Consider the following 12,735-nt stretch of genomic DNA (forward strand, 5'->3'; position numbering starts at 1 on the left):
CATCCAGCAGGAACCATTTATTGATTCATTGCAGCTACCAACACCAACCACACTTTTCTTACTTCCACGTGAGATACGAGCAGCCCAGGGGCCACCTCCCCCCAGCTCAAGGGCTCCAGTACTCTATCCCAGACAGACACGTTGGAGGCAGCAGAGGAGAGAGGAAACATCTTACAGGAGACCATCAAATGCAAGCCCTGTGTTCACTGCTGCCTTTTGCTCAAATACTTTGAGGCTGACAATATTTTTTTAAAAATTAGCTTAACTGAATAAAAAAAAAACAAACCCATCATCACCCTTGCTGGAGGCAGCTGCCAGGGGTGCTCTTTATTACAAAAACTGTAAACATGTCCTGTGGAATTTTAAAATGCACTCTCCAAACATGCAGCCTCAGGGGAAAACATTCCATAGGTGAGTTTGTTCTTAACGTGCAAACTACAACCAGTGTTACCAACGCTTTGTGGCACGGGGCAGGGACCACCCAGGGGAGGAGAGAGGAGGAAGGTGGTGACACCAGGGACAGCAGGGTGACACCAGGGTTGTACTTTGCCTCCCCAGGCTGCCCTCAGGCAGGAATTCTGCTCCTCAGGTACTCCAGCACTGCAGCTGTGCCCTTGGCCAGCACGGCTGCGCGAGGTGTGCGGAATGGGTTTCCCTCCAGCAGGAGTGTCCTGGGAAAACAGAGATTTGGGGTTCCTGGTTACATTTCATACACTGCACCTGGATTCATCAATCTTTTTAACTTCATAAACAATTCCTCTTCTGTTCTACTACAAGACTTTTAATTTCTGCTTCCTTAGCTCACACCAACTTAGCTTCTTTGGAGACACCTGAATTTTAATTTATGCTATATTATTATTAGAAGTATGATTACAATACTCCTTCAGCAAGAACTTGCCACAAGGAAGAGTGAGAAAAAGAACTTCTAGAAATAGAGAAATGGCACAATAGAAGGGGAAAACCCTCCACCTTCTCTGGCTTAGCCACCAGCCCACTCTTTTTGGTTCACAGGACTCTCTGGGGGGGTTTCACCAGGAGATGATGTTTTATTCTGTATTTTTGAGGCCCCCCTGGGGAGTGTCCTTCAAGGGGACACTGTCAGGACACTGGCTCTGGAGCTGCAGGCAGGGCAGGAGCTGTGCACATGAAGTGAGAGGCAGTGCTGCAGCTCACCCACCTGGGCTCTACAGACACAGGGTGACAGACTTCAGCTCTAAGATGAGATTTACACAAAGCAACATAACCTTTCCAGTTATTTTTTTAATCTCCCCCAGTATTTATGAAATAAGGAAGAAAATGAGCTGTTTCTAAACAGTGAGCAAGACCCTGGTAGTGCACTGAGACCCATAAGCACATACCAGTATTTTTTCCTCAGACAAAACATGCCCTGAAGCAATCAGTCAGAATATAATCTTACAAAACAGGCCACCACTTCAAACACACACCTCAGATTTTCACAGTTTCCAAGTTCTGGTGGCACCTGGAGGAGGTCATTGTTCTGAAGGTCCAGTGTCCCAAGATTGTCCATCTTCTTTAGCTGCAGAGGGTCTATGGACCCAACCTGATTGTTACTCAGCAGGATGGTCTCCAGTGCCAGGATGCGATAAAGGACGCTGGGAAATAATTTAAACCTTCAAGAAGAAACAGGAGGCAAACCAATATTGTGGTCCTGTTAGAATCCAGTTTTTGATATGCTGTGAACAAGACTGTTTAATGTTTTTAACCAGTTGCTGCTGTCCCTCCCCAAAACCTCAGTGGCAGAAAGTTCCTAAAACACACCAGGCGTTGTGCAGAGCAGTCACTTTGCTTTATCAGCTTCAGGCTGACAGCTTGCTGGCCAAAGGCCTCCTCACTCCTCCCCCAAAGGAAGATCACACTGAATTCAGCCCAGTTCTTGTTACTGGATTTAAAAAATATACAGAAATCTAAGTAGCTGCTCACCTATTAAAAGAAAGATTTATTATTTGCAGTCTTGTCAGTGCCTCCATTTCCTCGGGTAGTGATGTCAAAAAATTATTTCTGTGTTACCAAAAAGAAGACAAAACAACAATCAGCAACTTCTGCAGAGGTTCAGTTAAGAAAACAAGACAGAACACACCTATTCACCAGTGCTAATGTGCTGTCCAACTAACTAACCCTCACTGGGCAAGATCATGCTCAAGTACAGCTGCCTGCTAGCACAAGCCAGGTTTGTGTTCCCATTTCTGCTGGTGGGAGATTTACAAGTCTGTCCTCTAAAGAGCCACCAGGGTTTCAGAGCATCCCCCAGCCCCTCAAGGAAATTCAGCTCAGGGGGTTCAGAGGAAGATGGTGGAAGTGACAGGATCTTGGTGCCAAAGTCAGCCAGCAGGAGGACTCCAAACCAGATGCCCAGACTGAGGCCTAAATTCTTCATGACTGAGTTATTAAGCCTTGCCCCTCATCATCCTCATACTGTTATCCATTTCTGCTCTCTTCAGCCTCCATCAGCAGCCCATGTGTCACAGAGCCACGGGATGGCTGAGGTTGGCAGGGACCTCTGGAGCCCAACCCCTAGAGCACCTTCCCCACCTCCCTGGGCATCCTGTGCCAGCACTCAGCCACCCTCACACTGAAACAGTGTTATCTGATGTGCAGAGGGACCCTCCTGTGTGTCTGTTTGTGCCCATGGCCTCCATCATCCTTGCACAAAGAGGCTACTTCACCATCTCACACCCCAGGCAGGTTATTTTAAACCAATCTGAAGTAAAAACCTGTCCCTACAACTGGGCTTTGCTACTTTTCACTCTGTGAAACACCACAGAGCTGCCAGCAAGCTGGTCCTGATGCCCAACCAAATCCATCAAGCATTTTTCAGAAGTCAGAAAAGGGGCAGGACAGTACCCACCTACCTGCTGCAAATAACACACCTACAGGCAGCTCTGGTGGCAGGCAGCACAGCAGGTTTGTACCTGCACTGTCCTACTTCCCAGCTATCCTCCAGGAGCTCTTGGGTTTCTTTTGAGGGCTGTTCTTAAATAGCAACATCTCTGAGAGCTTTTCCTGACTGAGCTAAGACCTTTCATCACAGCAAGTCTCAGAGCTTGCCCACTTGGTTTTTTTCTGTTTTTCTTTAATCACAGCTGAATCTGGGCCACTTGCTATTTCAGACCTGCTGGTCATTCAACTGCCACAGAGGCATTTGGGGAAATGAAAAATTATTTCAGTCCTCCTGCCATTCCACTGGAACAGATGGCTGCTTGGAAAAGGCATGAAAATAAGTTACCCAGAAAGGAAGCCCAACACCCTCCACAAACCTGACATCCAAATGTGTCAATTTATGGAGCATGCAAAGCTCCGAGGAGAGAGATGAGATTTTATTGAAGCCAAGGCTGACATCACAGACTGAGTCTTTCAGCTCCACGATCCTGAAACCCAATAGGAAAATACTTCTGTTATGTAAGCTCAGGTTTGCACTCTTGTTTTCCAAGTCGCTGAAAAAAACAACTGTTTTATTCTATAAATCAAGGACACTTTGTTTCTTGACTCTGTGGAAGCAATCTTGTGGAGGGACAATAATGGACACCTCACCTGTGACACCTGCCTGCCCTGGACTCCCACACTTGGTGTACAAAGACAACTTCTGCTGCAGAAGCCTGCTCCCTCACATGCAGTCCAGAGGTATTTCAGATACTGTGGCACAGGTGACTCTACCCCCCTTCTTTAGCAGCCACAAAAAACAGAGGTTCTTATTTTATTTACATCTTTTCTTTCTGATCTGTATTACCACATTTCAGGAAGGCAGATTTGCTGCTTCTTGGAAAAGAATATATTAACATGCTCTATGTGAGATGTTTAAAAGATCAAAAATTTAGTATTGAACTCTGAGAAGAGAAGCTCTGTATCAGCCCTAAAAATGAAAGGTAATTAAATTAGAAAATACTCATCTCTGCTCTCTGGGTTGCCCCTGAATTCCCTGGCACCTAGCAGCTGCACACCTACACCTTCCTCCCCAGGGAATGCAGCAGCCTCCAATCCAGTGGAAGGCATGGGAGGCACAAGCATTACCTCACTGCATTGCTTTCCTACAAACTATGCTGAAAAAGAGATGGTTTTCTGTCCTCTGAGAAAAATAACACCTCTTCAAGTTCTGTGTGCTGAAGGTCAGATGTCCAGCACCCTTGGGTCCAAGAATGGAAAGAGGTTAACCCCACGAGTGTGGTGGCATTCTTAAAAATCAGCTTTCATGATTTTTGGGGCAGGCTACCAGAGATGCTGTAACCTTCCTCCTTACACAAGAAGGCCATTTGTCCCCATTTGTCTCAACAGACAGCTTTTTCTTGACTGGATGAAGTAACAAGTACCATAATATCAAATGCTACATGACAGGACACAAACCCATCAAGAAAAGAGGCATGGAAATAGTTCAGGTTTCCATTTAAAAAACAAAAAAAAGGACAAACATGAACTATTAAGTGGGGAAGCCACACATACACTTGATAAGGAAGCACATGAGATGCTGAGGAACAAGAGTAGCTAAGAAAGTAATGAAGAGAGGAAGATCTCCACAGAAATACCTTGGAGGGACTTGATTCAGCTGGTTTTTGCTGAAGTTGAGAGTGGTGACAGGATGGCTTCTGACTGCATCAAACATCTCATCAGGAATCACAGCTGCCTGTTTCTCACTGAACAAGGAGAAGCATTCAGCTGAGCAACACCAACAAGTTAATCATTTCCTGTTTATTAATAAGCTGTTTCCTTCTGCTTTCAGAAAAACATGAATAGTCAGATAGATACATAAATATCTACAATCTGAAGTCCCTGGAGGACTGTTAATCAGAAAGCTGCCAACCATGCTGCACAGCAGATGGGTGACAACTGTTCCACACCAGCACCCTCACCTTGCCCAAGATAAACGGGTAAGAGCTGAGCTGTGTCCCTGCCTCCACAACCCTGGGGAGGCTGCACAGCTCCTGAGCACACAAACTGCAGTGAGAATTGGACAAATACAGCAGGATGTGCAGAGAGTTTGGTAGGTGCCATAAAGGGGATTTAAAAAAAAACAACCCAAACTGTCAGGTGTTCTGGTAACTCCAGAAATAGGCAGTATTCCAAACCACAGACCTATAGTCCAGCAGTTTCAGTGCTGTTATGGCGTGCATGTTGATCCGTGCCTCGCTGGGAAGGGTCATGGCTGTGGCAGGAGGATCTCCACTGGGGCTGGCTCCATCACCTGGACAGGACACAGGGAAGAGGCAGAGGAGCTGTTCTGAGTGACATGGGGAGAGTCAGTGCCCTCAGTCACTCTCAAACACAGGGAAAGAGGCAGAGGAGCTGTTCTGAGTGACACAGGGAGTCAGTGTCCTCAGTCACTCTCAAACACCCTGGGTAACTCTTCCTGTATTCCAGATCAAATACATTTAACCTGTCCGCATTTTCTAGGAAGGGTTTTCTGTAATGCTGGGTTTCTGGCTTTCTGGTTTCTTCCATCACACCCTCCTCTGTACAGTTGTTTTTGAGTACCATTTACAATCCACATGAAAAAGCTACTGGTGCTGCAAGGCCCCTTGGAATGTTTCAGAGATGCAGATCTACAGCCTTGCTCTGCACACTGAGGTGTGGCATCACACCCTGGGGATTCTCAGACATCTCAAGAGGCTGAAGCTTAGCTGGAAGTCCAAACATCTGATAAACCCCACTTGCAGTACAAGAAACTGAAAAAAAACTCTATAGAAATTTGGCAGCAATCATAAATAAAAGCCTACTGACACCTGTCTAAACACAACTGGTTATCCTGATATTAAGAAAGGGCAAAAGGATGAAAAACAACCTAAAAAAAATTTAAAAAAAAAATTAAAAAGGACTTTTTCCAGTGTAAAGCTCTCCAGAAACAGAACTGCTACTGGTTTAGCTCCTACTTGGGTGCTGTGACAGAGGAAGCATTGCTGTGCATGCAAGACATTAGCTAATTTTATTATCCACAATTCTATTATCTATTAGAGTTCACCAGATAAGCTTGTGAGCATGGACTCCAGCAGCCAATTAATTTTTGTCAGGTTAATACTGAGTCAGATGTGCATGGAACTCGACATCTTGAAGCAGTTTTTCTCCACTGCAGTAACCTAATTCATGCTGCCATCCTCTGGCAGATGGGGAGAAAACCCACTTTAAAAGGAAAATCCACACACACCATTTTCAATAAAAATTGCTTCCATGTATTAGCATGCCCCCTCCTAAACTAAGGATCCAACACATGTTTTTTGCCATTTAATTGCAGGATGATCATGTCCCTATGATACTTGACATCACCAGCAGACTTGGTCACTTTGCCTACTTCATGTTTTAAAACTCAGAAAGATGAAGCCAGCTGAAGATGTTCAAACTGGAGATCTGTTTTGAAACACAGAGAGGGACCAGGGGAAAAATACCCGAGATGATTTTTCTTTGCAGTGCAACAGAACAACATACCTTGGATTCTGCTTCTTAGGTATTTCAGGAGTTCCTGGGTGCCTTTCTTTAAAACAAACAAAAAAAAATCCAGTGAGCATTTGTCAGCCAGTGTTTCTAAAGCTGTTTGACCATGAAGGACAGTCCCAATCAGGCAGGTGGAACCCCCAACGCTGCTGCCTAGTAATGCCACCTGATGCTTCCTGTAGAAAAAGCCCCTTTGCAGCAGGCTGTGAATTTGTTTATTTACCAATGTGTTTGTTTTCTCCAGTTGAAAATTTCCAATCCCACATCATGACCTCAGGCTCCACGTTTTTAGCTTTTTATCTAGTTAGCCAGTTCCAAGAGCAAGGGAAAAAAGTCCAAATAAACTTGAGCTTCCCTTTGAAAGAGTTATGCTTTGAAGAAGAAATCTAAAATCTGTCAAGGAAGCTGACTGATCAGTGTTCTGCTCACTTTTTGTGTCCAAAATTATAAGCTCTGGGAAAACCACTGCAGTTTACAATAATGTGCATGGGTTTTTAACAGCTGGACTCTCCAGTGGTTTGGCTTTCGATTTTTTGTAGCAACAGCCACTGGTCAAACAGTTACTCTCTGCATAATCTATGAGTAATCAAGCACAATCCCATCCAGCCCACCTATTTTATGCTTTCCTTACAATTTTACATGCTTCTCCTTGATGCTTTAAGACCAGGGACTGACCTGGAGCCCCAAACAGGAACCAACACTTCTCATTCTGGCTGACAAGTACATTACACACAACTGAGAGACCACACACACGTGGGACACAACCAAACTTCACCTCTTGTCCCTGGTGCTCACCTCCAGCAGGTCTCTTCGGATGGTCCTCAAAGGATTTCCCTCTAATGCCAGGAATTTCAAGTGAGGGAGGTTCCCCAACGTGTAAGGCAACCTGCAAAGGGAAACAAACTCATTTCTGAAGAATTTGCACTCGTTTGTCAGCAGCCCACTATTGTGAAGTTCTGAAGAGCTAACAGACTATTCAGCTTGTTTCTAAAGCAAAACAGAGAGTTAGCTGTCACGGCTGTGCTGAGCTGTGCCTCCCCACAGATGTAACAGGGTGTTCAGCATTACCTACTGATGTCATTGTTGGCCAGGTCAAGTCGCTCCAGCTTCTGAAGCACTGCAATCTCATCAGGAACTGATTTTATCTTGTTGTCTCTGAGCTCCAAGACAGAGAGGGAGTTCAGATGCTTCAGATTCTCTGCATTCAGTGTTTCAATCTGATTTTCCCCAGCATGCAATTCCTATGGAAACAAAGGCCACCCACAATGATGTGACTGGAGTAAAATTACTTTTGTAACCTACTAATCTCCTAAATCTTGACATCAGCACAAACATACAGTGACGTGAAGAAAACACAGATCTCAGTTCCCTTTCATCTGCAGACAAAACATCAAAGCCCCCACAGATCCAGAGACATGAGTATCAACTGGCTTTTCTGAAGCCATCACAGAACCCTCAGCTTTGAGATCCATTTCCCAGTTAGGTACACATTTCCTCACAGAAACTTGTCAATGACTTCTTAACTCAAAAAATTTCTTACATTCCAAGTTACAGAAGTTGAGAGCTCCCCATCTTCCTATTGGAAACATGCATTTACAATGGAAAAGCTGAATGGTTCTGTAGACCAAAAGAAGTGTAGACATGGCTGTGGGACAGACTAAGTCACTGACCTTCACATATCAACATGAATTTTGTTAGAAAAGGCTCAAGCTTGGGATTTTAACTGCTGAGTTCAGAGTTATGCACAATCAAGAAGCTATCTGCTTTCTTTGATAGATTTGGTCATTGGAACAAGACAGTGACACAGGTACTCAATCAGGCCAGTCGGTTTTCTATTAGTTTAGTAACAACTTTCTGATGAGCTTAAACAGGTGAATTTCAATTTTAAATGTATCAGGACCCAAGGCTACAAAATACTTGGAAGATTTGACTATACTGAAATGAAAAAAAAAAAAAGGCATGCTTTCCTTGAACAGAAAAAATTATAACGAGTGAAGTCCTTTTATCCTGGAAAAATAACTGTTGCAGGCAATACTAGATCTAGTTTTTCATTATTCCTCTTCTATGTATTTATTTTCTCCGTCTGAAAAGTACTGATGCAAGTTTGTCTCCCAGATGACCTTAAGACTGATTGACCCATATGGACTGGAAGAGTAACTGAAAATGGGGATGTATTACATTAAGATCAACACAAAGAATTGTCAATTTTGATCACAGCAATTCATGAGATTTGTGTACAAAGTAACAGCTATTATTTCAAAAGTTGACAGCCCATACAGTTACAGTTCACCAAGCACTTCAAACCTCACCTTCAGTAATTTGCACGAGGGAAATTCTGGTAAGGAACGCAGTTTATTTTTTCTCAGATAAAGCTGTTCCAAAGCTGCCATAGTTGCTAATTTAGAAGGTACAGTTTCCAGGTAGTTTTTAGTACAATCCAGTTGTCTTAAGCCTATAAAAGTAAGGGTGCAAGTGGCAAACAGAAAGTAAGAGAAAATAAGACCATTTGTATACAGAGACATAAGTATTTTGGCTTTTAAAATAAACAAAACAATTTTAGGAGAAATCGTATCATTTAGTATCAACATTTCTGAAAAATAACTTCTCACCAGAAGAATCCAAACCCTCACTTTTTTTTTATCACTCAGTGTCCCATTTATTAAGAAATATGAACCATAAGGGGCCTCAAGTTTGATACAGAGTAGCTGTAGCTGAGACTTTGAATTAACTCTGAATTAATACTCTTGAGAGTACAGCAACTCTCTCAGAATACATTTTTAAAATCTTGAATAATAGGTACTCCATTTAACCAAACATGACCACAGAGCTGACTGCACAGCATCTCAGAATCTGAGGAAAACCACTCACTTTTCATGGCACTGATATCTGCAGGCAGGTTTCTGAGTTGGTTGCAAGACAAATTGAGTCGCACTAAGTTAATGAGCAAAGCAAAACTTGTTGGAATGTCTGTGAGCTGGTTGTTGGACACATCCTGAGGGTGAAGAAAGGAAAGAGAGAGAGATTAGAAATAGCAACATTTAAAATATCCCACGAGCACTGCTACTGCCAAGTTAATTACGGGCAGAACATTAAAGTTAGATGGCTGCCTTCTTCAGGATCTCCCTGCTAGAAATGTGCATGGAAGACATGAGTTTCCCACAGCTGGCAGACCACAAGGGATTTGAGTTTTCTTAGAATACTTGGCAACCCAAGAGCAAAACTTGGTTTCAGACAACGACAACAAAACCCCAAACCCCACCCCGTAATAACTGACAACCTACACAAGTCATTAGAATATTCACAAAGCTCTGCCAACCAAGCTATGGGTTTTTAATGAGCCAGACATGGGCAAATCAGCCTTTCTGTACAAACAAGGATTTTTTTAAAGAAAAAAAGTTGTAATTTACTAATTCCTCCAAATGGACAAGTTGTCCGAATCCATCTGGCAAGTGACTCAGCTGGTTGTGGTGCAGAAGGAGGCTCCTCAGGTGTGTCAACTGCAGCAGCTCCTCAGGGATACTGGTCAGCTTGTTGTGGCTGGGATGAGAACATGGAAGACAAAGGGGAAAACTCTTGAGTGTTTTTAAGACCTGAACTGCACAAAGAGCACTTCTGTTCCCTCTGATGCTATCCAAACCAGTTGCAACACTTGTACCAGCAGGATTATCTCAGCCACACACACTGGTGTTGCTTTTGTGGGAGTATTCAGAATGTTTCCACCACAAGGCAAGACTGCAACTTTATCAGTGAAAATAATTTAAACAAACCCAAGACCATCAATTTTGATCCAAAACTTAAAAATTCTCTATCTACTAATATTCTCTACTTAAAAAGCTGAAACTAACTTGCTGAAAGAAAATTTGGTATTTCACACTGTGGAAGTGGCTGCAGTATTTCTCATGTTTGTGCCATGTGCTTACCTGACATCAAGTTTCTGCAGATTTTCCAACTGTCCTAAAGCAGATGGAAGTGATGTCAGCTGGTTATCATGCACCTGGAAAATACAGTTTTTTAGACTACAGTTACTCATTTCTACCTCCTAGGTTTTCTTTCCCTACCCCAGAATCAAATCAAGCTAACCTAATACACCCAACCATTTGGTATAAACTAACAGCTATGTACATGCCTCAGTGCCAGCACCACCAGCAGCATATCTGTCAGAATTCCACTGAACTGATAGTCAATGCTAAGAAATGAGATGCAGGGGCTGAGGGCTGCAGGACAGCCAGCTGCATCCAGTGCTTCCTCTTCCTTCAGTGTCCATAATAAAACTTCCTACATCTTTCTAGAGAACAGTGCCCACTACCAGCATACAAACTGGCACACTATCAGTGATCTGTAACCACCTTGCCTTTCTCCTGAGGACACACCAGTGCCAATTCTATGCACCCACCACTTCAGGGAAATGGAAAACCACCTTCTAAGGCCACGTTTTCCCACCTCCCGTCCAGGAGTAGAGTCCTACCACGATGGGATTACTGCACTTACATCCAGAAGGGTGAGTGCAGGCAGAAGCTGGACATCCTCTGACAGGCACTGCAGTTTGTTTGAGGCGAGGATCAGCTTGGTCAGATCCGTTTGCTCCCACCAGCGATCCGCAGCCCCAAAGGAGAGGTTCTGATGAGCCTCCTCGGGTGTATCCAAATTTATCCGCCACACATGTTGAGGCACTGCATACAGACACACAGGAGCCAGAGAAATAATTCTGATATATACTCTCAAGCTTCCATGGACACACTGCTTTTCAACACATGCAAACGTATAGTCAGCTGGTCTGCGAGAGTAGACTACAAAGAAATTCACCAGCAACAACCCAGAACAAGCTTGAGAGGCGAAGAGAAGTCAGGAAACATAAATCCCTGTGGCTCCCTGCCCTGCCAAGCACAAACCCCAGGCACAAAGGAACACCAGGCCCCCACAAACCCAGCGCCAGTCGCCTGGCCTGGGGGTTCCTGGGATCAAACCCTTCACCCTTCCCTCTCTCCATCCCCGTCCCAGGCCCACCGCCCGGCAGCTGGGCCGCCTCCCCGCTCGCACCCTCGCTCAGGTTCCGTCCCGACAGGTTTAAGTGCCCGCTCTTCCGAGCCCCCCGGATCAGCCCTTGCGGGATGGCGGGGCCTGCATCCACCGCCGCCTGCCTGAACCCGGCGCGGGGATCTCCCGCCCGAGCCCTCCGCGCCGCCGCCATCCTCCTCAGGCAGAGCCGGCACCGCCCCGCTCCCCCCCGAGCAGGCGGGGCCAGGCCGAGCCCCTCAGGCGGAGCCGCGGCCGCCGGCCCGGGGAGGGCTCGGTGCGGCCACCCGGCGCTGCCCTGCCCGCCGCCATTTCCCGTCCGGCGCTGCGGGCTGGGAGGGAGCGCGGTGAAATGGTGCCTGCAAAGCCTCCTCACCAGCCCGGGGAGGGCTGAACCCCGAAAATCTCCCCCAGCGGGTAATTTTGGCCATAAATGCCTCCAACAGGTGGGAAGAGGAGGGAGAAGCCCTGTCCCTCCAGCAGTGCTGGCCTGAGGAGCAGTCGGACACGGGGGGAAAGCCGCACCGCAGCCGGTGGGCAAAGCAAGGCTGGGAACTGAGCCACACCACGGAGGACACAAAATCCCTCATAATTATTAAAAGGGGACGGGGCCACAAACTGGCAGCAGTCACACACTCTGCCTTGGGCAGCTCTCACTTCCCTTACTATCCACCCTTCTTCTTGCTAACCCTCACCACAAAGTGTGGACCCAGACCAAAGAACCTGGGGTTTACCAACACACCGGCTACACCAAATCAAAAGGCACTTTGACATCAACTTGTTCTTCTTTTTCCCTTTAGTCCAGAGTTTGCAAGCCAAATGAAAACCGTACAGGCTGAAAAGTCCTGGCTGCCAACCACACCACTTCTGTTCAAACCACACCACTTCTGTTCAGCTTGTGCACTGCTTTGGTCTTTGTAAGATCTACCATCAGTCCCTGTACAAAACTATGAAAAAGGAGAACAATTCCCCCTTAGACATTGAAGTTTCCAATGGTTTTCACTTTCAAACACCAGGTTTGTGTTCCAAACACTGCCCTTTAACTAGTTAAGGACAAACACCATGTTAGGTGAACAAGCACAGAACTCATCCTCCAGGCACTACCTCTTGGCTTAGGGATTTTGGCCTCATCTTTTAGCACTATTCATTTCCCCATCTATTTTAAAACCACCTCATAAATGCCAGAGTTTTGTATGACGTCTTCAGTTAGGTTTCTCTGTTCCTATAGAAGGAAGGTCTGTTTGGGAGGGCAGGAGTTAAGCAAGTTGGTTTGTAACAGGCAGAAATCAT

The 12,735-nt window shown here is 45.3% G+C and overlaps 1 protein-coding gene across 1 annotated transcript; it reads right to left on the bottom strand.

Moving 5' to 3' along the window:
• Nucleotides 1-2: 2 nt before the first annotated feature.
• Nucleotides 3-11,644, bottom strand: LRRC40 (leucine rich repeat containing 40). The gene is made up of 15 exons (XM_030455442.1): nt 11,470-11,644; nt 10,921-11,102; nt 10,353-10,426; nt 9,840-9,969; nt 9,301-9,424; nt 8,742-8,884; nt 7,501-7,673; nt 7,228-7,318; nt 6,427-6,472; nt 5,083-5,191; nt 4,536-4,643; nt 3,276-3,386; nt 1,942-2,019; nt 1,446-1,631; nt 3-671 (listed from the first exon to the last, which is right to left on the bottom strand). The coding sequence occupies exons 1-15, from the start codon at nt 11,618-11,620 to the stop codon at nt 566-568; spliced, it is 1,812 nt and encodes a 603-aa protein (XP_030311302.1). The 5' UTR covers nt 11,621-11,644; the 3' UTR covers nt 3-565.
• Between the last annotated feature and the right edge of the window lie 1,091 nt (nt 11,645-12,735).

This window comes from Calypte anna, chromosome 8, assembly GCF_003957555.1.
Source record: "Calypte anna isolate BGI_N300 chromosome 8, bCalAnn1_v1.p, whole genome shotgun sequence".
Taxonomy (NCBI): Eukaryota; Metazoa; Chordata; class Aves; order Apodiformes; family Trochilidae; genus Calypte; species Calypte anna.